The following is a 24,744-nucleotide window of genomic DNA, read 5'->3' on the forward strand; positions in this document are numbered from 1 at the left end:
TATATATATATATATATATATATATATATATATATATATATATATATATATATATATATATAAATACAGTTATTTATTTCTTTGAGAGAGAGAGAGCATGCACACAAGTTGGGGACAGGGAAAGAGAGAATCTTAAGCAGGCTCCACACCCAGCATGGAACCAGACCTGGGGCTCAATCCCACGATGCTGGGATCATGACCTTATCTGAAGCCAGATTTAAATGTTCAACCAACTGAGCCACCCAGGAACCCCTGTTTTTGTATTTAAGGTACATTTCTGGAAGACTGCATGTATTGGTTCCTACTTTTTCATCCAACCTGTCAAGCTGTTCCTTGTAACTGAGGGTTTCTAGCCATTTGTACCTAATACAGTATAGGTTTACATCTGTTATTTGGTGAGTACTTGTTCCGTTGTCCTTTACTTGCCTTTTTCTTTTTAATGCCTTACTTTGGAGTAAGTATTGCTTTATGATTTTTTACTGCCTATCTTGGCTTATTAGCTATAACTCCTGGTCTTGTTATTTTATTGATTGCATTAGGGTTCATAGCATATATCTTCAACAGAGTCTAACTTCAAGTGATATACTACCAACCTTAATTGATATACTACTTCATGTACAGGTTTCTCCCACTATCAGAAACTAGAGTGTTCTTATAAAACCTTTTATAAGCTAAAATGGCATAAAGAGAAGAAGCAATTACCATTTTGTAGAAGTGAAAACTGTCTTTGAATTTCTTTTGGTTAGCAAAAACAGGTACTAATGTACGTCTTTCGTAAAAGCAAAGAGGCATAAAGCAAACTTTCAGATAGCCTGAAACCTATTTATAGTGTAAGAGTTTATAACAGACTTCCATTCCTTTCCTCCCAGCCTTTATGTTATTGTTGTAATACGTTTTACTAATACATGTTACAAACCCTCAAATACATTTTATTTTTGTATAAACAAATGTTATTATATTACATATATCATTATAATGCGAAAAATAACCTTTTACAGTTACTTCTATGATTACTATTTCTGATATTCTTCAATACTAGGTGTAGATCTTTCCTCTGGTTGAAGGACTTCCTTAAACATTCCTTGTACTGTGTGTGGGTCTGCTGGTGATTTCTGAAAAAGCATTTTGTCTTTGTTTTTGAAACATATTTCCACTGGATATAAAATTCTAGGTTTGACAGCTGTTTTCTTTCAGTGTTTTAAGGATGCTGTCTTCGTATTGTTTCTGATGAGAAAGTTACTGTCATTCTTATCTTCATTCCTGTGTGTAACATCTTTTTTCCTCTGGTTGCCTTTAAGATTTTCTCTTTATCACTCTCTTTAATAAAAAGAAAAATGTTTATTTATTTTTGACAGAGAGAGAGAGAAAGAGAGAGAAAGAGAGACAGAGATAGAGAGAGAGAGAGAACAAGAACATGAACAGGGGAGGGGCAGAGAGAGAGGGAGACACAGAATCCAAAGCAGGCTCCAGGCTCTGAGCTGTCAGCACACAGCCCAATGTGGGGCATGAACCCACAAGCCGTAAGATCATGACCTGAGCCAAAGTCGGAAACTTAACTGACTGAGCCACCCAGGCGTCCCTCTAATGCTTTGATCTCAATGTACCTTGGTGTCATATTTTACTGTCCTTGGAGTTTGAGGAGAATTTTAAATTTGTAAGATTATTATAGTATTCAATGAATTTGGAAAAATTTTAGACATAGTTTCTTCAAATATTTTCTTCTAACTCTACTACTTCCTTTATATACTCTAATTATGCCTACATCAGCTCTACAGTTCACTGAGGTGTTTTTCTTTCTTTATTCCTTTTGTTTCACTTTGGATGGTTTCCACTGCTATGTCTTCAAGTTCATTAATCTGCAATGTTAATCTGCTATGAATCCTATCTAGTGTATTTTTCATATTGAGTTTGTAGTTTTCATATCTAGAAGTTCACTCTGGGATTTGTATCATATAGGTCTCTATTAAACTTTTTTTTTAAACATTTTTTTTTTAATTTTTTTTTTCAACGTTTATTTATTTTTTTGGGGACAGAGAGAGACAGAGCATGAACGGGGGAGGGGCAGAGAGAGAGGGAGACACAGAATCGGAAACAGGCTCCAGGCTCCGAGCCATCAGCCCAGAGCCTGACGTGGGGCTCGAACTCACGGACCGCGAGATTGTGACCTGGCCGAAGTCGGACGCTTAACCGACTGCGCCACCCAGGCGCCCCTCTATTAAACTTTTTTAAAACTTGGAATATAGTTAACTATCCTAACTATCCCATAACTATCCTGATGTCCTTGTCTATTAATTCTAACATATATGTCAGTCTTCATCAATTGATTCTTCTCATTATTGGTCCTATTTTCCTCCATGTTTGCATGCCAGGTACTTGTATGAATTTTATCTTGTTGGGTGCCAGGTATTTGTGCATTCCTAAAAATATTTTTGAGTTTTCTTCTGTTTAGAGATTTTCAGGTTCCATATGCAAATCATATGCAACCAACGATTTAGTGAAATTAGTATCAGATTGGTAATACTTCTGACCAAAACTAAAAGATCAGTAACATTTTATAAAACCAAGTCACCTATAATCTGTGGTATATTCTATAGCACATTTATGATTGTAGATCCTACCTGAACATCTTTACTAGAAACTGTAAGATATTATCACTTTGTATTATTACAAAAGGGAGACGAAAAAAAGAAATCAAAGATGCTATGACAGCACAGGTGGGATTTTCTCATCCCTTTAAAATCAAATCAAAACATGACCATTTCTGCCATACTTCCTACTTTGTATAACTTACCATAAAGATTTTTAAGATAAAGATATGTTCAAAAACCAGAGCAGTTACTTGTAAATAATTTGATCCTTTTGGGTTGTGCTTTTGTTTGGAAGGTCCAGAATGTGTTCAGTCTAGTGCTAATTATCCCCCCACTACTGAGATGAAACCTTACTGAGTACTCAATGTTCTGTTACTCATGAGGTTTTCCACCTGGCTGTTGGGAGTCAAGCAATATTCTTGGCTCTGTGTGAACTTCTGAGACTGTTCCTTTTCATTGTTTTGGATTATTGTTTTCCCAGACATTGAGTAGTTTCTTCACATGTATATGCCAATCAGTACTCTACCAAATACTTGAAGGAGACTCTGATTTCTGGGGCTCTCTCTGCATGTAGCTCTTTTCTTTGGTGTTCTGTCTTATGAACTCCAGCTATTTTGTTCTCCCCAGACTCTCACCTTTTCAACTCAGCCTGGCTAGGATACCCCTCCCTGTGCCACAGTCTGCAAACCCTCTCAATACTAGGAGTTAAAGTAATTATTAGGTTCACCCTATTAATTCCTTTCTCTTAGGGCTCACTTTTCTTTCATTGACTTAAGTCCAGTTTCCTGAAAACTGTTGTTTTATGTTTTTCCTGGTGTTTGTTTTCTTCAAGTGGTAGGGTAAATCCATTTCAATTATTCCATTTCAATCACAAATGGAAGTAAAGTCTTGATGGTTTTCATTAGTTTTTAAAATATTTTTTTTAATCTATTTGGTACCAGTGCCCAAGGCCAAAATTTTATTACTTCACTTGGATTACTGTAGTTGCTTCTTCTAATTGCCTTCTTTGTCTAGAGTTTTGTCCCCCTTAAATTCTTCCTCCACATAGTGACCTGAGTAATGTAAGTGAAATACACTTATTTTAATCCACTTTAAAAATCTGTTAATAGTCCCATTTCCTATAAGATTAAATTTCCTTAACACAACATATAAGCTCTTCATGACTTAAGTCTGCAGAACTTGTTAGTCACCTCCACATGCCAAACTGTAGATGCCAGCAATGATGAATTGTACCTACTTTTCATCCGTATCATGTTATTTCTTTGTGCATTTGCTTACGTTATTACCTCTGCCTTTCTCTTCTTCCTCTCCAGCTGATTTTTCATTCTTAAAGTTTCTCCTCAGGTGTTACCATATGAGGAAGTATCACCCCTTGGTTTTGGTTAGGAGCCTAACACTTGTGCACACCTTTATAACTGTAACTTAATATGCTAAATATAATCATGTCTGTGGGTTGGTCTCCTGCTATACTGTAAGCTATCTGAAAGCAAATTTTTTATCTTAATCAACTTTGGGAACCCAATGACAGACACATAGTTGACACTTTATAGACATTTAATAAATCCATACTGAACTGGAAGAATCAATTATTATAACTGTGTATAATTCTTTTTCCATTTTAATCTGGAAAAACTGTCTATCAGTTCTTTTATGCCATTCTAAGAAAAGCACCTGGCATAATGGTAAGCTTGCAGTTTGCTAAATAAATATATGATTAAGCATTTTTTTATTGTGGTCTCAATATTTTTGTTCAGATAGCACCATAAATATTTCTTCTCTAAGCCTGAGATTTGTCTACAAACTTCTTAAGCTCTGAGATACCAATTCAATAATTAATTTCCAGTCTTTTATGGTATTTTATATTCTTTTTCTCTGAAAGACAATGGTAGTAACAGAGTTCTTGAAGTATCATGTACAAGTCATAAGTAATTGATGATTTCAGCAAAATTGGAATAAAACTGGTAATGCTTCTGTACCAAAAGTTAAAAATTATAAATACTTTAATAAACACTTTGTAAAACCAAATCACCTGTTGATTTGTAGTATGTTCTGTAGCATAGTCATGACTGTAGATCCTATTTGAAGGTTGTCAGTTTGCAGTAAGTGTAAGAAATGATCACTTTGTAGTACTAAAAGAAGAGAAAAAAATTAAAACAAAGATTCTATGATACAATTGAGATTCATTTATTTTCAAAATCAAATCCAAGCATGACCATTTCTACTAAAATACCTGCCTTTGTATACTTTACAATAAAGAAGATTTTAAGATGGGCAGTTTCAGTAACCATAAAAAAGTGATTCCATTTTATGAAAGTTATAAACAGAAAGCATCCACAAATACTACCCTAAGACTCTACTGTTATCTCCCATTAAATGAGAAATAAAACAAAACATATCCTAAATTCGAATCTTTCTAGCAATAAACTTCAGTGAATGAAATCAAATTTCCTGTGAAGAAAAGAGAATATGAAGGAATGGAAATGGTACATGTGACTGTAAACAGTGGCTTACATCCTTAAAACAACTGTTATATAATATACCATGTTTGCTAACATTTTGTCTTAAATAATAATGAAATTATCATTTACAAAACAACGTTTGTTTTTATTGGTTTATAATTTTTAGGTTCTGAGAAGCCAGTTTTGAAGACCTGACACTGGATGCTTCTGTAAGTTGCTTAACCTCTCAGAACTCCCATTTCTTCAACTGTAAAACAAGAATAGCTCTCTCATAGACTACTGCTGAATGTCCTACAACCTACCCTACTGAATAGGTTCCCAGTAAATGTCAGTTTCTACTCCCTTCTCCATTAACTGATCAGAATTACAATTAAAGTGGGATCAGGCGTGCAGGCAAGCCAATTCTGTGAATACTATCCTAGCTTCCACAAAACAACTTTACTCTTTGCCTCTTCTTTCTCCTGAAAGAATATATTGATTTCTTTCACATACTAATTACTGTTTTTCCATTTAAAAAGTCCAATATTTCAATATTTTATTAAACATCAATTTTTTTAACATTTAGCAACTTCAAAAAAAAATTCCACTATTAAATACTTCTATAGCTTCTTATTTTCTATTACTTCAACAGTAAAAGACTTCTTTTTTATAACTGGAATAAGTATATTATTTCCTTTTTGTCTACTTAAAGATGTTTTATTAGTAACTCTTTAATTAATTAATTTCAGAGAGAGAGAGAGAGAGAGAGGGCGTAAGTGAGTGAGGGGGAGACAGAGAGAGAGAAGCAGGACTCAACTGAAGTGGGGCTTGTGCTCACCCAAAGCAGGGCTCCAGCTCACTCAAAGTAGGGCTAGAACTCACGAATTGTGAGATCATGACCTGAGCCAAAGTCAGATGCTTAACTGACTATGCCTTGCCCTTAGTAACTCTTTGTAATTCTGAATTCACTGAACTCGTGATATGCAGTGTGTGTGTGTGTGTGTGTGTGTGTGTGTGGTGTGTGTGTGTGTGTGTGTGTGTGTGTGTGTGTGTGTGTGAGCTTTTTTCTATACTGGAAAAAGTCATGCTAAAATAATTTTAGTCATTCCATTTTATTTTTACACTGTTTTATATTATTACATAATTTATTTTTGGAGCCTCTGTTCTGTTTTTCAAGTGTAGTTGTTTTTATTGAGTGTGAGATAACTATTTGGTCCCCCAAACAAAAATACTTGTGCCCATTTAATTAACCTTCTTATAATGAATGCTTCAAACCTTCACAAGAGTAGAGAGAATAATATCATGATTCTACATGCATTCAACTTTAACAATGATCAACTTATGACCAATCATCTTTCACCTAGCCTATCCACTTCCAGCCTCCCATTTTATTTTGAGCTAATCCAATATATCAATTATTTTATCCACAAATACTTCAACATATACTCCCAAAAGATATGATTAAAAAATAAAACATAACCATATCTAAACTGAATAATGTTTTTCTTTTTAATGTTTATTCATTTTGAGACAGAGACAGAGCGTGAGCGGGGGGGGGGGGGGGAGAGGGAGACACAGAATCTGAAACAGGCTCCAGGCTCCAAGCGGGGCTCATGAGATCATGACCTGACCATGAAATCTTGATCAAGACCTGAGCCGAAGTCGGACGCCCAACCGATGGAGCAACTCAGAAGCCCCGAATAATGATTTAATTTTATCAGATATCCAGTCAGTGCTCCAATTTCCAATTATTTTGTGGATTTTTAAAGTTTGTTTGAATCAAGATATAAATAAGTTCCACAATTACAAATATTATACATAGTAACTGGTTATCTTTCAAATTTCTTTTAAACTATGGATTCTTTTTTTTCTTACAATTTATTTGTTGACAAAACTATATCAATTGTCTTAGGAGGTTCCCATAGTCTAGATTTGCTAACTGCATTCCTGGGGTGTAATTTAGTGTTTCTCTGACCTTCTATAAATGGGTCATTGGAGCTAGAGGATCAAAATGATTCAGGTTTGAATTTTTGACATCTACATTTCATATGTGAGGTTATGCTGAGCCATTAGGAGGTACTTCTCAAATTTTGACAGTGATGGATGATTAATTCCTAAATCTGTTCACTTACTAACAGTTGTACAATGGCAATATCTATCTTACCTTTTTCACCTATTGGAATAGTTTTATAAAGAGAAATTTCTCCTCATCAAGACATAAGAAAAGGCAAGAGAAACTCTGGATTCTTAATTTACCAGTTTTCAAAATGAATTGGTTCCCTAGTAGACTTTAATGGTAATTTTTTTAAATAGTTGATATATTTTTATCCTCAGTAGTTATTATCCTTATTACTGTTCTAATTTCCCACTTTTGGCTAATAGAAGCCTCCTTATTTTGGCTCCTGAATCCTTTTCACAGAATCCCAATAAATTTTGTGTGTGTGTGTGCTTTTATTCACTTGTTTTATTTTTTATAATCCCAATAAATTTTGCTTGCTTCCTTTCTATCTGGTATACAAAATACTTCAGGCTTACCTTGCATATTTTCTGTCTCAGACTTTTAGTCTGCCATTTCTGTAAGAGCTAATTCTTTTTAGAGAGAAAGGTTATAGGAGACCCCAATTTTGTACCCATTTATTTTTTTGTATATGAATCTCACAACCATGTAATTTAGTTTTAATACAAACTTTATTGATATTTTAAATCTACAGAATAACCTGAGGAACAGTCACATTTGTTGTCATTACTATTTCTGGAAGAAAAAAACAGCATATTTTAAAAGTTATTCAAGTATTCTCTCTCTTGCTATCTCTCATTTTACTAGGCCTTTTACCACCCATTATAGTATAGTAAAACTAAGTACTTTATATTTTTGGTAAAACAGTTGTTTAAATTGAGAACTTTATAATATTTGTTTCATAATGGGAAATTAATAGATAATGCTTTAAAAGAAAAGGAAGTAACTACGTATTTAAAAAAAAAAGAGAGGGGGCGCCTGGGTGGCGCAGTCGGTTAGGCGTCCGACTTCAACCAGGTCACGATCTCGCAGTCCGTGAGTTCGAGCCCCGCGTCGGGCTCTGGGCTGATGGCTCAGAGCCTGGAGCCTGTTTCCGATTCTGTGTCTCCCTCTCTCTCTCTGCCCCTCCCCTGTTCATGCTCTGTCTCTCTCTGTCCCAAAAATAAATAAATGTTGAAAAAAAAAATTTAAAAAAAAAAAAAAAAAAGAGAGAGAGAGAGAGAGTGGGAGAGAGACTATTCATCAGGGTTTCAGAGGACCTGGTTTCTGGGTCTACTTAGTTTCAAAAGGATATAACCACCCAAAGTATTAGTTGCAATAATTGTTGCAATAATTAGTTGCTGCCTTTGGAAAATGGGAAATGAAGTGAGGCACAAGGGCCAGGGTTTGTTTTTAACCATCCTTATAGAACTATTTGATTCTTTATGTGCATGCATAATATTCTAAAAAAATTAAATTAAAAATAAAAATTCAATTCTATTTTCACCTTCTAAAAAAAGTCAGTGTTCTTATATTTTTCTTATAGTTACATTTATCTTAGATTAAATCTTTCAAAAGGATAGAATGTTGCCACAATTATCATTAAAGATTAGTTCCCCAGTCTTAAGAAAACATAAAACACATGTTTATATTTCTCAAGTGTAGAAATATCCTATAAAATAACTATCAAGTTCAGTAAAATGTCAATATATAAAAGTTTACTCCTACATGAATAGTTAGGCTATGAATTAAATCATATATGCTCTGTACATAGGGATTTCTCTCACACTAAATCTAAAATACAGATGCAATCTTTGGAGCTTAGAAAAAACTTTTTCCCTAAGTTGTTAAAATTATCATCCAAAGAAGACTTCCAGATGGCCAACCGACACATGAAAAAATGCTCAACATCACTCATCATGAGGGAAATACAAATCAAAACCACAATGAGATACCACCACCTCACACCTGTCAGAATGGCTAACATTAACAACTCAGGCAACAACGGATATTGGCAAGGATGCAGAAAAAGAGGATCTCTTTTGCACTGCGGGTGGGAATGCAAATTTGTGCAGCCACTCTGGAAAACAGTATGGAGGTTCCTCAAAAAATTAAAAATAGAACTACCCTATGACCCAGCAATTGCACTAGTAGGTATTTATCCAAGGGATACAGGTGTGCTGTTTTGAAGGGGCACGTGCACCCCAATGTTTACAGCAGTTCTATCAACAATAGCCAAAGTAGGGAAAGAGCCCAGATGTCCATCAATGGATGAATGGATAAAGAAGATGTGGTGTGTGTATATATATATACACACACAAGTATACCTGCTGAGTATTACGCGGCAATCAAAAAGAATGAAATCTTGTCATTTGCAGTTATGTGGATGGAACCAGAGGGTATTATGCTAAGCAAAATTAGTCAGAGAAAGATAAATAGCATACAACTTCACTAATTTGAGGACTTGAAGATACAAAACAGAGGAACATAAGGGAAGAGAAGCAAAAATAATATAGAAACAGAGAAGTAGACAAAACATAAGAGACTCTTAAATATGGAGAACAGAGGGTTATTGGAGGGGTTGTGGGGGGGGATGGGCTAAATGAGTAAGGGGCATTAAGGAATCTATTCCTGAAATCATTGTTGCACTATACGCTAACTAACTTGGATGTAAATTAAAAAATAAAACTTTAAAAAAAATTTAAAAAATATCATTAATCCTTATCTTTGATTTGCTAAATAGAAAGAGCTAAGAAAAAATTATATTTAAATAATATTTAAGCAATTTTCTCCTTAATATTCACATTGTGAATGCTGACTATTTAAAACTGGAATGTACAGATGGGCTTTTATTTTTTTTGTGTGTGTGGTTATTTCAACGTAGTTTCATTTAACTGTGGTTATCTATATAGTTAATGAGATATTTATTTTTAGAAAAAAAAAAGCTGTTAGCAGGTACTTTACAATGATTATCAGTTACCTTAAAAATCTTTTCTCTTACCATTTTGGATGAGTTGAACATGGCCTCCCAAAAGCCAGAAGAGAGAATCAGTCACAATTTGGAAAAAGCGTAGTAATTCATCTTTTTCTTCACCCTTAATACACATAACACACACACAAACCCAATTTACTTTTCTGTAATTGCTTTATTAAAAAAAAAAAAAGAAGAGAAACTTCTCTCAGGGGGAATCAAGAGACCCTGGTTGCTGGATCTTACTTAGTTATTTATGATCTTGTAGCCTTTAGTTTCTTAATTTATAAAACTTGTGTTACAGGCTGGTGATACCTACCTACTCTACTTACTAGAGAAATGGTTGTTACCCAGAGGTCAAATGAGACAATATATAAACTGTATAAGAACTACAAGTTGATATATTAGGATTTCTCAACACTGGCTATGCATCAGAATCACTGTGGAGCTTTTTTTTTTAATTAAATATAGTATATCCATGTACAGGCTTTAACCCAAACAATTTGAATCTCCAAAGTCAAAGTCTGAACATCTGTATTTTTACAAAGTTAGGTGGCTGATTTGATTATGCAGTTAGGTTTGAAAATCACTGTTATATGTAAATGTAGATGTCAGCATGTAAAGCATTATTATTAGCACATTTCAGTTGCAGCTTCTAATCTATAACTCCATGAGAGCAGAGACCAAGTTACTTGGCTCTCCATTAGACACTCAGTGTCTAAAACAGTTCCAAACTTAGTAAGTGTTCAATCAGTATTTATTCTACAAATAAATGACAATTTTTTCTGATTCTTCCTTTCTGGAAAATAGGGTGATTAGTAGATTAGAATATATGTCATAATAGCAAATAAGAAACAGATTTTGTTCACAATTCTGTCATTTACTGGCCATGTAACTTCAGTGGAAAGTTGTATAAAGGCCACTAATTTTACCCAGGTCTTAAACATTTGTACTCTAGCACAAAAGTAATGATCACAATAGCAAAGGCATTATGATTGCAATGATTATTATAATAATAAAAGCATTTTCTTCCTATTATTTTAGCACAGGGCTAGGTAGGTGCTTAAATAGACATGTGCTAACTTAAATATAACAACAATAAAAAAACCAAAATCTAAAAAAGAAAGAAATGTCGCATTAGGTCAACAAATACTTAGTCCAGTAAAGTGCCTTTGCCGGTTTCACCAAAAGACACAGCAGAAAGAGCGTGGTAATCTTCATTGTTGTCAATCTCAAAGAATAGTGCAGAGTCCTTAGACTTCCTTTTTTCCTTAAAAAACCATTAGATAATGCCACCCATAAATTCATGTCTTCTGAGACTGGTTAACAAAATTTACCCTAAGTCACTTCAAAATTTTGGGGTAGGTATTTTTCTTATGGCAACATGTAAATGTATGTGTACGTGTGTATATTTTAACCAGTTTGCAGTTTAGGCCAGATCATTCTGTGTATGTCCCACCATGTGATCTAATACCTATATGTTAGCTAATTAAAAAAAATTTTTTTTTAATGTGTTTGGTTCTTTAGACAATGAGTTTGGCTTTTTTTTTAATGTTTATTTATTTTTTTAGAAAGAGCACACATGTGAGCACATGAGCAGGGGAGGGGCAGAGAGAGGGAGACAGAGGATCCAAGCAGGCTTCACACTGTTAGTGCAGAGCCCAAGGCACATCTCAAACTCACCAGTGAACCGTGACATGAGCCAAAGTTGGATGCTTAACTGACTGAGCCACCCAGGTGCCCCCAATATTTTTTTGATTGGGAAACACTTAGGTAGATAAAACTCATAAATTCAGTTTTCTTGTAATCTTTTTTTTTTTTATTATTTGAGAAAGAGAGAGAGAGAATCTTAAGCAGGCTCCACACTCAGCACAGAGTCCGACATGGGGCTCGATCCCACCATCCTGGGAACATGACCTGAGCCAAAATTAAGAGTTGGATGCTTAACCAACTGAGCCACCCAGACACCCCTGTAATCTCCTTTTTATCTATTTTCATTTTGTTCTGTGGTAAAATGGCCCTCTTTTGCTGTAGTTTACCCCCTTTAATGTATTACTGAAGGAGTTTTCGTTTCTATACAAATACCATAATAAAGAATAGGAAAGTATTATGAAAAGTTTTAAAGGACTATATAAATGAAAAGACCGTAATTACTATTGCCCCTAATATTAAATAAAAATACTCTCAAGAAAACATAAAGCTGTCTTAGTGGTCTGAACTATTCATGAGATAGAAATTATTTTACAGGGACGCCTGGGTGGCTCAGTCAGTTAAGGGTCTGACTTTAGCTCAGGTCATGATCTCACAGTTTGTGAGTTCGAGCCTCCCCATCGTCGGGCTCTGTGCTGACAGCTCAGAGCCTGGAGCCTGTTTCAGGTTCTGTGTCTCCCTCTCTCTGACCCTCCCCTGTTCATGCTCTGTCTCTCCTGATCTCAAAAATAAATAAAACGTTAAAAAAAATTTTTTTTTAATTTAAAAGAAAAAAGAAATCATTTTACAAAGGAGAAAACAGGTACAGTGAAATCAAGTCATCTGCCCAAGAACTCATAGTTAATTTGTTGCACAGCCAGGAAAAGAAATCAAGTCTAACACAAATTCCCATAGTTTGTGCTGCTTTAACTGACTTGAATTAAGTCTAGAAATATATAAAATTTATTTATTGCTACCAACCTCAAAATGCCAATGGAGATGCTGGAAGAATTTGTGACCTATTACATAGAAAGCCTATATACTCTACTACTAAGTTAAATTCTCTGTCAACAATAGTTTAAAACAAAATTTTTTTAACGTTTACTTATTTTTGAGAGACACACACACACAGTATAGGCAGGAGAGGGGCAGAGAGAGAGGGAGACACAGAATCCAAAGCTGGATCCAGGTTCTGAGCTGAGAGCACACAGCCCAACATGGGGCTCGAACTCACAAACTGCGAGATCATGACCTGAGCCGAAGTTGGATGCTTAACCAACTGAACCACCAAGGTGCCCCTGTCAACAATACTTCTTATACTCAAACTACTATCTCATCCATATTGTATGTCTCATTCAATTTCATTCATAATTTTTTAATTTGTTGTTTTTTAAATTAAAAATAGAGCTGTCTTATGTTTCCTAAAGAAATATCTAAATATCTTGCCGACTTTATTAGCCTAGGTGTTAAGTATAAGACTATGTCTATTCTTTATACTTAAAGCACCTCAAATGAAATTTAATATCCCATGATGACCTAGTTATTTTTCTTCATAACTTCCAAAAGTTGTTAATCTGTTCAAAATTTAATATAGCAGTAGGCCAAATGTACATATAGCTAAGAAATATTACAAGATAAAGAAGTTTCAGCTGTGTACACTTACGACTTCTTTAAGTATTATAACTAAATTGATCTGATATTCACAGAACATTCCACACAACAAACAGAGTTCACATTCAAGTATATAGGCAGTCCTTACTTTTTGCATGGTACCATGTTAAATGAAACTTGTGCCATATCAAAATCTTTACATGTTTCTGATATTCATGAGTTTCAACCAAGATAGCACTGTGCAAAGCAAGGACTGCTTGTAATGAAACATTCACCAAGATAAAAGGGCCATAAAACAAGTTCGAAAAAATTTCAAAGGATTGAAATGATACAGAGTATGTTATCTGACCACAACAGAATTAAAGTAGAAATTAGTAACAATAAAATATCAAGAAAATTCACTCATATGTGGAATTTAAAAATAAAACAATCATGGAGGGAAAGAGAGGGGCAAACCAAGAAAGACTCAACTATAGAGAATAAACTGATGGTTACCAGAGGGGAGGTGGGTGGGAGGATGGGTTAAATAGGTGATGGGGATTAAGGAGTGCACTTGTGATGAGCACCAGGTGTTATATGGAAAGTTGACTCACTAAACTGTACACTTGAAACTAATATTACACTGCATGTTAACTAACTGGAATTTGAATAAAAACTTTAAAAACAGAAAATTCTCAAATATTTGGATATTAAGCAACATATTTCTAAGTAATCTGTGGGTTAAAAAAAAAAATAGTACATACAGCATTTAGCACAATCCACCTAAGAAATACTTGCTGGACTTAGTAAGCCCTATGTTTGAGTTGAAATATTTTGACTACAGAAGATCTGAAAGATCAAACAGAAAGTTCACCTTTATTGTTCTGTGCCACAGAAGCTATTAGAAAAGTGCTGGGCCACAGAACAATACTTTCCTCTACTGTTAAGTAGGTGTATTTTAGAAAGATGCTATGGAAATAAATGTCTATGGGTGCTGCTCAAAGTTGAGAAGCAAAGCAGATTCTTCAAAAAGTCATATGGTATACTTCAGCCAGCACTTTAAAATTTCACACATAGAGGCTTTTTTGGTTATAATTTCAAAAATGTTTGGGTCCACTATTCTAATTGTACTTTCAGCCAAATACTGCACATGTGAAAAATAATGTGGAACATCTTCTCAAGAATTTTGGCTATTAAAATCCTGAATAAACACATATACCTTAGCTGCATTGATGAAACATGTTTGCAATCGCCTCCCCAAAACCAGAAAATTTTCTGCAGCTGATGGAAGCAATTCATTGTAAAATTCCTCTGCATCTTCTCCTGGCTCCAAGCCCACACAGCAATGACTAAAATAAGAGCACAAGTCTGTGACTGTTTGTGTTAATTATAAATTTCAGTTGAATGCTAGAGCTTCTATAGACAACACTGTGCCTTAATGAGAATTTTTAGTTATCTCTTTTGTTGTCAAGCCAATAAAGAACTTTTGCTGGAAAATTAGCATTACAACTTTCTGGAGAAGTAAGTCCAGTGGTGTGAACTTTGTCTGTACTGAGAGCTAGGACTCATATGTCCTAAAAACCTACTTGTCAGCTTTTCGGGAAACAAAATACACCTGATTCACAATAAAGAGAAACAAGGCAAGTTTTCAGTGAATGAGCTATAAACACTCTAAAAGCAATACAATACCTTGGGAGTCTAATTCATGAAAAACATTTGTGTTGATACCTTTGAGACATCTGATAGCTGAAAAATACCCAGGGTAGGATTAGTCTACAAGGGACAGATGAAGAAATCAAATACTCTAATACCAATTCTACTCTCCAATAGATCTATTTTCTTAAACTGCAAAATATCTGACTACACATTCCTTATATCAGAAGAGTAAACCACAAAAACCTTGCTTTATTAGGGACACTTTACAATTTATGTTAAAGTAGATAAAGTCATTTAGAGAAATGAGTCCTCTTGAAACTTCACATAAAAGTCACTCCCTAGTTATGAAATGTGTATATTCAAAGCTCTTGATAATAAAAAGTACTGGTGTAGACTAATACTAACAAGAGTCCCCCACCCAAGACTGATCTCTAATGAGTAAACACTGCTGTTAGAGGCTTTTCAACATGTGAAGATGACACTGATAAGCAATAGTGACTACATATGAGTATGCTAAAATTTAGCTGGTTAACACTCAATGTACTTTTGTTTTTGCACATCAATCCTAAAATTTATGGACAAACATTCACATGTATCAGTTTCTCTTTTTACTTTCGTTCCGAAAAATTATTTAAGAGTACCTACTTTGATTGTGGACATTAATTTAAAAAATTATGTTTTTGTATATGCACAAACATGGGGATTTTTTTTTTAATGTTTTTATTTATTTTTGAAGGAGAGAGACAGAGCATGAGCGGGGGAGGAGCAGACAGAGAGGGAGACACAGAATTCGAAGCAGGCTCCAGGCTCTAAGCTGTCAGCACAGAGCCCGATGTGGGGCTCAAACCCACAAACTGAGATCATGACCTGAGCTGAAGCTGGACACTCAACCGATTGAGCCACCCAGGCACCCCATACGTGGGGATTTCTTAAGACTTGGATTCCACTAAGATATGTGTATCTGTTAATAGTTTTTTCTAACTATACACATTGAATCCAGCCTTTATGTAGTAACAAATTAGGAATGAGCAGTTTTGAAAGGTAAGATTCCAATTAGTAATACAGGTGTTTAGTTACTTAATTAGAAAGTGGCTTAGGCATTGAGAACAACTGGTTTATTTTATTATCTCCTTTAAAAATAAAAGATTTTGATCTTCTAAATTTTATGGACAGGATTTTGGTTACCTAATGAAATATACAATTGAGATAGCTAAATCAATACAACATAAAATGACTAGCTTTTGTATCTGTTCTCCTATAGTACTTTGCTTACATCTTTCATCTTAGCACCTATTTCATTTAGCCTTGTATGATAAAGTCACATGACTGTCATCCCATGTCTACTGTAAGTTTTTCCAGTATAGAGCCAGTGCCTTAAAAATCTTCATTTCTTCATATATTCCTTAGTGAATAAAGAGTCTGTTTAGTACTTGGGACTCAGTGGTGAGCAAAAGACATGATCACCATCTTCACAGGACTTAGGTAGCAAAATTTTAGATAGTGAAATATTCACAAATACAGTTACAAAGAGTAATATATGGTATAAAGGAGGAAAAGTACAACCATAACCTACCACAGAAGGTTGCCAATTCTTGTTAAGCAGATGAATAAAGAGAAGCAAATGTTGAAAATAAGAATCTACTACTATATCCCTCAAGAACAGGAGGACTCATTGCTTCATTTTACCTTAATATCTGTGTAAGCTGGGAAATTGTAGTCCAACCACCCTGGATTCGAGAACAATCTTGACTGAGGACCAAAAGGCAATACTGAATGAGGTCATAACAATATATATCTTGTTTTATTTTCTTCAACTCTGAGCTTCCTAAAGGTGTGTTGTTTATTATTTCTAAGGCAAAAGGAAAGAAGATATACTTATTTCTGCTCAATAAATCCAAGACTTTTGTATTTTTATAGTTTGAATAATAACTAAAATTACTTTAAAAAGGAAACATAGCACTTTCTTATCACAATGTTAAGATTTTTCTGAACAAATCAGAAACAAATGCTAAAACTATACCCGTGATGGAATTGTTTTGTTCCTTAAATAGTGTTAGCCAATCACAAAAAGATTTTCTTACCTTTTAACTTCAACAGTATAATAGGGACGTTCTGCTCAGGACTGTTTGCAACTTCGGCAGCTAGAGATAAGATCCTTGGGTCTGTACCTGTTGGTTTCATTTCTTATCGCCTATATTTTAACAGAATCAGAAAGATAAAGGTCAAACAGCCCTAAAACATTTGCTCCCTAAATAATGTTTGAAAAATAGTTTCAATATAAAATTTGTTTTGTTTGCTTTGAGAAGTGAAGGATAGATTTTTCAATTTCTTCCTTACAGGAGATTCTAATGTTTCTAATTGGAATACCTATAAAGAGCTAGAGACTCCTATAACTTACTATGACAGCTACAGCAGGTATTATTTATCACGCACTAGGAGTCAGGAACAGTGCTAGATACTCCACATTCACTCTCTCTAATCTGCACAATAATCCTGGGATAGAAATTAATTTCTTTGATCATAAAAGAGACACTGAATGTGCAGAAAAGAGCTAACATAGCTTGAGACAAAGTTGGCCCTTGGCTGGTGAACTTGGGATTTCAGAAGGGTTTCCACCATTCCGTAACAAGAGTGGCTCACTGTACCTAAAGTGTTTGTGAAAACAATGTGATTTATGCAGAATGCCTGCTCTCATTCCAAAAGCTTGGAATTCTGGTACTTGGTAGTAGACGATGCCTATAGACCACCTCCAATAAAGACCCTTATCACTGAGTATCTAGTGAGCTTCCCTGGTAGACAACACTTCAAAATGTGACAGTTCATTACAGGAAGAATTAAGTGTGTCCTATACGAACCTACTGGGAGAAGACTTTTGGAAATTTGCACCTGTTTTCCTCTGGATTTTGCCCCATTTGCCTTTTCTCTTTGCTGATTTTGCTTTGTATCCCTTCACTGTAAATCACAGCCACAAATACGACTATATCCTAAGAGGTGTCAGCCCTCCCAGTGAATCACTGAACCTTGGGTTGGTCTTGGGGATCCTCAACACACAACTCAGAAATGGGACGTAATTATAAGATAACAAAAGCTTATTAATAAATAGCATAGTAAATCAAATTATCTTTGTTATTATTATTATTATCCTCATATTAGTGTAGTCTTGGCTTCAGGAGTAGAATCCTGTGATTCATACTTACATACAACACTCAGTGCTCATCCCAACAAGTGCCCTCCTTAATGTCCATCACCCATTTTGCCCACCCACCCATCAACCCTCAGTTTGTTCTCTTAGGGTTTGCCTCCCTGTCTCTTCTCTTCTTGTTCCTTCCCTTCCCCTAAGGTCTTGTTAAGTTTCTCAAATTCCATGCATGAGTAAAATCGTGTTATCTTTCTCTGACTTATTTTGCTTTGCATAATACCCTCCAGTGCCAACCAAGTTGTTACAAATGGCAAGATTTCATTCTTTTTCATCACCATAAAATCAATTACCTTAAAATTAAATATAAGACACATCCCAATTCAATTTGCTGTTTACCACACTCAAAGCTCAACGGTATCATTTAACAAAAAGTACAATCTTCACTTACAATAAAAGCCAACATATATTATTTTACTATGAACTAAGCACTGTACTAAGTGCTTTTGCACACATTATCTTACTTCTCACAAGACTATGAGGTAGAGGCTGTAATCATCTCACTTTACAGATATGAAAAATAAACTTTGAAGGAACCTATCATGGTTCCACCAGCATCTGGTGGAGTCCGTATTCAAATCCAGATCAGTCTGACTCCAAAGTCTGTGGTTTTAGATACAATGTTCATTATATTCCCTTCCATGTAAAATAATAAAAAACACAGATGACATACTTTTAACTCACTTATTTTTAGGTATTATTCTTCAAAATTGGCACCAAAACTGCCCTTTATATTGAGGAGTTGGCCATAAAATAAGCATAGAAATGTCATCCGTTTTAAGTAAAATATAAATCATTAAAATATAAATTTTCTGAAAATATTTCAAAGAAAGTCCAGCAAAACTCCTGGTGTCACTCCTGTCACACAGTAGGCATACTACTTCCCAAGAGAGTGGATACAGTGATCTCACTCTTTCCAATGGTTGCATTATGCTATCTTCCTTTGTAAGAGTGCATCAAAATATATTTAAACCATTCCCTCTATTGGAGGTCATTCAGAGTATGCTATTACCAGCAATGCTGCAATGACTATGAGTGTACACATCTTTACGCACTCATGCTAGTATCTTGCAGGATGAATTTCCCTTGAAGTCAGATGGCTGGGTGGCAGGATATAAATTTTTTAAATTTTGATTAGATGGTACCAAATTTTTCTTTGAAATATGTGTTTCAAATTATACTTCCTCTAACAACATATGACGGTGTTCTTTTTACTATGCCCTCACTGATACATACTGCTATCTTATACATTTCTACCAATCTACTAGATGGAAAATGATATCATCTTTAATTTGTATTGCTTTGATTATTAGACAAGTTAGGCACATTTCATGTTCACTGGTTGTTTCTTCTTTCATATATTTTCTATTCATATCCTTCAACAATTTTCCTACTGGATTATTCTTTTGTAGAAGCTTTCAGCTTTTCATATATGGATATGAACCTTTATCTTTTATACTAGGTGTAAACAATTTATGTCATTTATTTTTTTTTAAGTTTCATTATGGTGTTTTCACCACAGTTTCACAATTTTCACGTAGTCGAATATAACAATCTTTTCCTCTATGACTTCTACTTTGGTATCATTCTTAGAAGGGTCCTCCTTAACCCTAAGAGTTGAAATACAGTCTCTTAGACTCTTAAATATGGAGAATAGAGGGTTACTGGGGGGTTGTGGGAGGGGGGAGGGGCTAAATGGGTAAGGGGCATTAAGGAATCTACTCCTGAAATCACTGTTGCACTATATGCTAACTTGGATGTAAATTAAAAAAATAAATTAAATAAAAATTTAAAAATAAATAAATAAATAAATAAAATATAGTCTCAACTTTTTTTCTGGTGCGTTTATGGGTTTGTTTTAGTTAGATCTTCATTTACTTATATCTTTATATATTCAATACACATTTAAGTTATTTGTGAATGGTGTAAGACAGAAATATAACAATATTTTTTAAGTTAGATGAGGATATAGATTTGTGGAAAAGAACAAATGCATACAGCTGTTATAAATTCCTGAGGTAATATGTCATCAGTAGACCTAAACAAAGCAATGTGAAATGTCACTTGGGGTATTTTCCAACTCTATTTAGTTCATTAACCTGTTTGGTTAGTTTTTTTTGGTTTTTTCTTTATTCCTGGACTCGTACAACCTGGTTCATTTTAATACGTTTGGTGAAAATTCACACTAGAAGGTAAGTTTCATGACAGCAAAGCTCATACCATCCTTGGTGGCTGCCTTCTTATCTCTCTGGTTCACTGCCATATTCCCAGAGACTAGACTAGTGTCTTTGCCCATACCTGGTAAGTACTTAATAAACATATGTTGAAAGAATGAATGAATGCACAAACTTTGGGCACTCCGAAAGTCAATTTCTTGACTCTGCTTTTCTCTTTATTAGGATTATGGAAACCTCAGATTTCTAATTGGAATCTTTTTCATGTAAAATAGGCTTAAAGCACTGTTGTTGCACTGTTGCTAACATAATAAAAGATCACTGAAACATTATCATCACCAAACGTGTGTAGAGCACTATGTTAGATACATAGATCACAAAGATTTTATACAGGACAGAGTCCCTGTTCATGTGTCGGTTGGGAAAGAAAAGTACACACACACATATACGTATATGTAAAATAATTATATAAAATATTTTAAGTGCCAAATAGATGACACAGATGATAAGAAAACAGACCAGAGAGTCAGAGGACTGGGCTTCTCTGAACCAGTTTTCTTACCAGTAAACAAAATTCCTACTTTCTAGAATAATTCAAGATTTAGAAAAGAAAGCAGAAACCAAGGATGGTTCTAAAATGTTGCCAGATAATAGAGTTATACTTCAATAACGAAAACCATTTGGAGACCTTTATGTGCTGTGAATTGTTTTAAATCCATTCATGTATTAATTCATTTAACCCTCTTAACAACTCTAAGGAATAAGCACTATCATTCCCCCCACCCCTAATTTTAACGATGAGTATACTTTAGTTTGCATGAAGTCACACTGTAAAGTATGAAGCTAGGGTTCAAACCCAAAAATTCTGGCTCCAGAACCTGAAGCACTTAATTACCACACCAAACAGTCTGAATACACTTTATAAAAGAATTTACACAAGCAGATAGGTTTAGGGAAACACATTCACCTACTTGCCTAGAACAATAAATTGACAAATTTGGCTACGGTATAGGTTAAGCAACGGGGTAGAGTTTGATTACATACTTACCCTGAAAAACAACCACCCGTTATGGCAACCATCTGTAAACTTTCTCTTGGGTGCTTCTCTTCTAATATAACACTTCCCTCATCTTTACCATTAAACTCATGAACTTTTGACAGGAAAAAAAAAAAACAAGTATTTTTCAATTATTAATGCTATTACCCTGTTGCACAGCACGAACTGACCTTGATCTTTTGGGAATTTCGTCTTCCTGGTCGTGCCGTTTACTGCCTCCAAAGATCACTGTGAAGGAAGTAAATAAAAGAAGGCTACCGGATGCAATCTCGTTGCAACTGATCCTAAACACCGTGATTTCTAACTTGTAATCTTTTTCCCCCCATCCTCTTCATCCCGTCTCGATCCTAATACTCCCGAGAACTTCCTCTGGAACAGAAATCAGGAGTTGATTGACGAGGTAACGGCGTCGCCTCCAGTCAAGTTCAAGGTCTGAGGTCGCAGGCTCCTTCACCCCGGATTCTAGACCCAGCTTCCGCGCTACCAGGCCTTGGGGCAAAACACCAGGACTTGTGCCCCGCTTCCGCCCCTCCCCGGGCCTCAGTTTCCACTAGACATCTCCACAGAAAAGGCACAGATACTCCCGTTAGGAACTCCTAAGCACCGGGATACTTGGCCCAGAACCCCACCAGGCCTCCCAGCACCCGGACTCTCCCTCTCCCCAGTCGCCACCTCAGGCGGGTTACCTCACCCTGTCTTCGCGTTCTTCCTCCGAAGGGCCCACCTCCCACCACGCACCTCAGCTGCGCGGCCTTTCCCAGGCGGCTTGCGTCGCAACGCGGGAAGGGGTCTGGAGGCGGGACCAGGATCCTCGGAGCTAGGGGGCGGGGCGCCCTTCTCCACGCAGCCAATCAGCACGCGAGAGGCTTCTGGGGGGCCGCGCGCGTCAGGCGCGGGGCGGAGTCTGGTGGCTGCCCTGGCCTCAGCAAGTGCAGCTGCTTCAGGATGAGGTGGCAGATGACAGTGAGCGCAGGTGGCGGAGGTAGGAGGTAAAGTCGGAGCCAGGGGATAATGATGAATGGAGCTGCGGGACCCTCGCGCATCGATCATCGCGAGCGGGTTCTCAAGTTAGGCGAGAGTTTCGAGAAGCAGCCGCGCTGCGCCTTCCACACTGTACGCTGTGAGTGAGGACGATCCCCGGGAGAAAGGGGGACCTCTGGGGATGGGGACGTGGAGACATTAAACTTCTCGGAATTGTGATCCCACAAACCTCCTTACTCTGCTGGAGAATGGGGTGACCGGCGCTAACCGCTGTCCTGCCTGAAGTCCTAGGGGTTTCGTGGAAGAAGCCAGAGTTGAGCAGGTGTCGGTTGTAAACCCTGGGCAGAGAGATTCAAGTGAGACCAACAAGCAGAAAGGGAAACTTTGTGGAGGAGATCCGCACGGGTGACTGTGGAGACGACGTGACTGGTGTATAATGCAGAGGTGATAGGAAGGTAGTTAGGTGACAGATGGAAGGATGCAAAGGACCGAACAATTATGCAGGGTGAAGGTAGTACCTTGAGGCTGGTAGGGAAATATTCCCTCCCTTCTTCACTTTTTCTGTCGCTGACTGATGAGAGTTCTTGTTTAGTGTGTTCCTGGGTAGGTATTCTAAACCATTCCAGTAATCTGTAGCTCTTTTGGACCCCTGATTTCGTTCAGCTATCAAATACTGATTATCAAAGTCTTGGAGGGTGTGTTATGCATTTCTTTTTTAGAAAGGTATTTACTTCCCTATGATCTCTCCTTTTGATTTCCTTTTGGTTGTCCTCTCGAAGTAGTTCTGGTAAATTACACTCTGTAATGTTCAGGTAGAAAAAGGATCTCTTTTGCTTTAATAGTTGGATGGTATAGATTCCAGGAAGGAAAATATAGCATATTATGATTTGGTATGTAAAACATTTCATTCTTTGCATAATAACCCTCAGAATTATAGAGCGGAAAGGAAACTTTGAGATCTTTGAATCATAACCTCTTATTTTTCTGTGGCAAAATTGTAAAGTAGCTATTTTTTCACTTCCTTTCCCCTGTCCTGTTCTTCTTTAGTGTCTCATCATTCCACCTTTCTCACTCATCGTGTTCTTAGACTGTCCAGAGATCTTCATGGTTTTTGCTGAGATTTTCCATGTTTCAATCAAAACACCCCATTAAAGCTCAACTTTCTTGAGACACCTTGGTGGCTCAGTTGGTTGAGCGTTGGACTTCGGCTCAGGTCATCATCTCTGGGTTCATGATTTCAACCCCATCTCTCAGGGTTGCTGCTGTCAGCACAGAGCCAGCTTTGGATCTTCTGTCCCTCTTTCTCTCCATCCTTCCCATGCTTGCACTCTCTCTTTCAAAAATAAACATTAAAAAAAAAAAACCCTCAACATTCTCCAGAAGTTTGGTTAAGTTGTATATGATCTAATTAAAGTAACCCAGGGTAAAGGTATAAAGATCAATGGGTTTAACTCTCCAAGAATATATTTACATTTTATGAAAGGGTTTTGTTAAGCAAAATTAACATCCAGTTGGTAGAATAAACAGGGGAAATATTTGTCAACAGATCTTCAACAGTGTCCTTTGTTTTTTCTGCTTTGCGGTTCTCTGTCTCCAAGGTTACCCACAGTGAGACAGCTAGTGCTAGCTGTGCAGTTTCTCTCCTTCACTTCCATTTTCCAAAAGTGTGATAAAGCTGATAACCTGGTTTCTCCATGCCTTTCTTGCAAATAGTACCTCCTTTCTCCTCTTCTTTCTCAGGTTTAAAGTAGCCTTTTAGTGATTTTTCAAATCATAAGGTTTAAGATTATAAAGATTTGCTTAAGAACAAATTTTTGCATAATTTGGATATACTCTTTTAAGGGCATGAATCCCAAACAAAGAGGATAAAATACAGCTTTTGAAAGGCTCTCTGCAGGTGCTTCAAAGCTTTTCATTTATAAAAGTTCTCACTATGCTGGAATTGTGCCTTTAGAGTCAGAGAATCAGTTGATCTGGCTATAAGAATGAAAAGAAAAAAAAAAAAGACAAAACAACCATAGGAATAACCATCACAATATACCCAGATATTTGAATACACGCTTAGTGCTGTGGAAGACATTAGAAAAGTTTTTGGCCTTAGTTTTTTTTTTCTTGTTGAAGCAGGCAGAATCTTTCTAGATTTATTTGAATAAAACCAAACATTATCCTTGAGGACAGTTTCATCTACCTTATGATCCTCACTCTTAATGACTCAGAGTAAGGGATGGAAACTATAGAACAAGAAATCTTACTTTTTTACAGGGCAAGTGGACCTCATTTATAACAAACACTCAAGTCAGTGTAATCTGGGAGAAAGTAATATTCTACGTTTATGTACAGGGGTAATTATGCCTGCCTAATATATATATTTTTTAATATATGAAGTTTATTGTCAAATTGGTTTCCAT

General features: G+C 36.0%; 2 protein-coding genes across 12 annotated transcripts in view; one reads left to right on the plus strand and one right to left on the minus strand.

The window, feature by feature from the left end:
* Positions 1–22,154, minus strand: part of IQCB1 (IQ motif containing B1) — a 64,082-nt gene extending 41,928 nt beyond the window's left edge. The window contains exons 1-7 of one of the 10 annotated variants that reach the window (XM_040484650.1): positions 22,094–22,154; positions 21,503–21,583; positions 17,010–17,119; positions 16,615–16,777; positions 14,492–14,621; positions 10,024–10,117; positions 4,618–4,717 (exon numbers count right to left, since the gene is read on the minus strand). In XM_040484650.1, coding sequence (XP_040340584.1) covers positions 4,618–4,717; positions 10,024–10,117; positions 14,492–14,621; positions 16,615–16,777; positions 17,010–17,109 — 587 coding nt within the window. In that variant the 5' untranslated portion in view covers positions 17,110–17,119; positions 21,503–21,583; positions 22,094–22,154. Of the gene's footprint in view, positions 1–4,617; positions 4,718–10,023; positions 10,118–14,491; positions 14,622–16,614; positions 16,778–17,009; positions 17,120–21,346; positions 21,453–21,502; positions 21,584–22,027 lie in introns of those variants that run through there. The other 9 variants (XM_040484653.1, XM_040484647.1, XM_040484655.1 and 6 more) reach the window with 9 other exon arrangements.
* An 84-nt stretch (positions 22,155–22,238) lies between these two features.
* EAF2 (ELL associated factor 2) overlaps positions 22,239–24,744 on the plus strand; it is a 36,521-nt gene continuing 34,015 nt past the window's right edge. The window contains exon 1 of one of the 2 annotated variants that reach the window (XM_040484659.1): positions 22,239–22,337. In XM_040484659.1, the coding sequence (XP_040340593.1) occupies positions 22,301–22,337 (37 nt within the window). In that variant the 5' untranslated portion in view covers positions 22,239–22,300. Of the gene's footprint in view, positions 22,476–24,744 lie in introns of both variants that reach the window. The other variant, XM_040484658.1, reaches the window with a different exon arrangement.

This window comes from Herpailurus yagouaroundi, unplaced genomic scaffold (assembly GCF_014898765.1).
Source record: "Herpailurus yagouaroundi ecotype Mexico unplaced genomic scaffold, PumYag 162, whole genome shotgun sequence".
NCBI classification, from domain to species: Eukaryota; Metazoa; Chordata; class Mammalia; order Carnivora; family Felidae; genus Herpailurus; species Herpailurus yagouaroundi.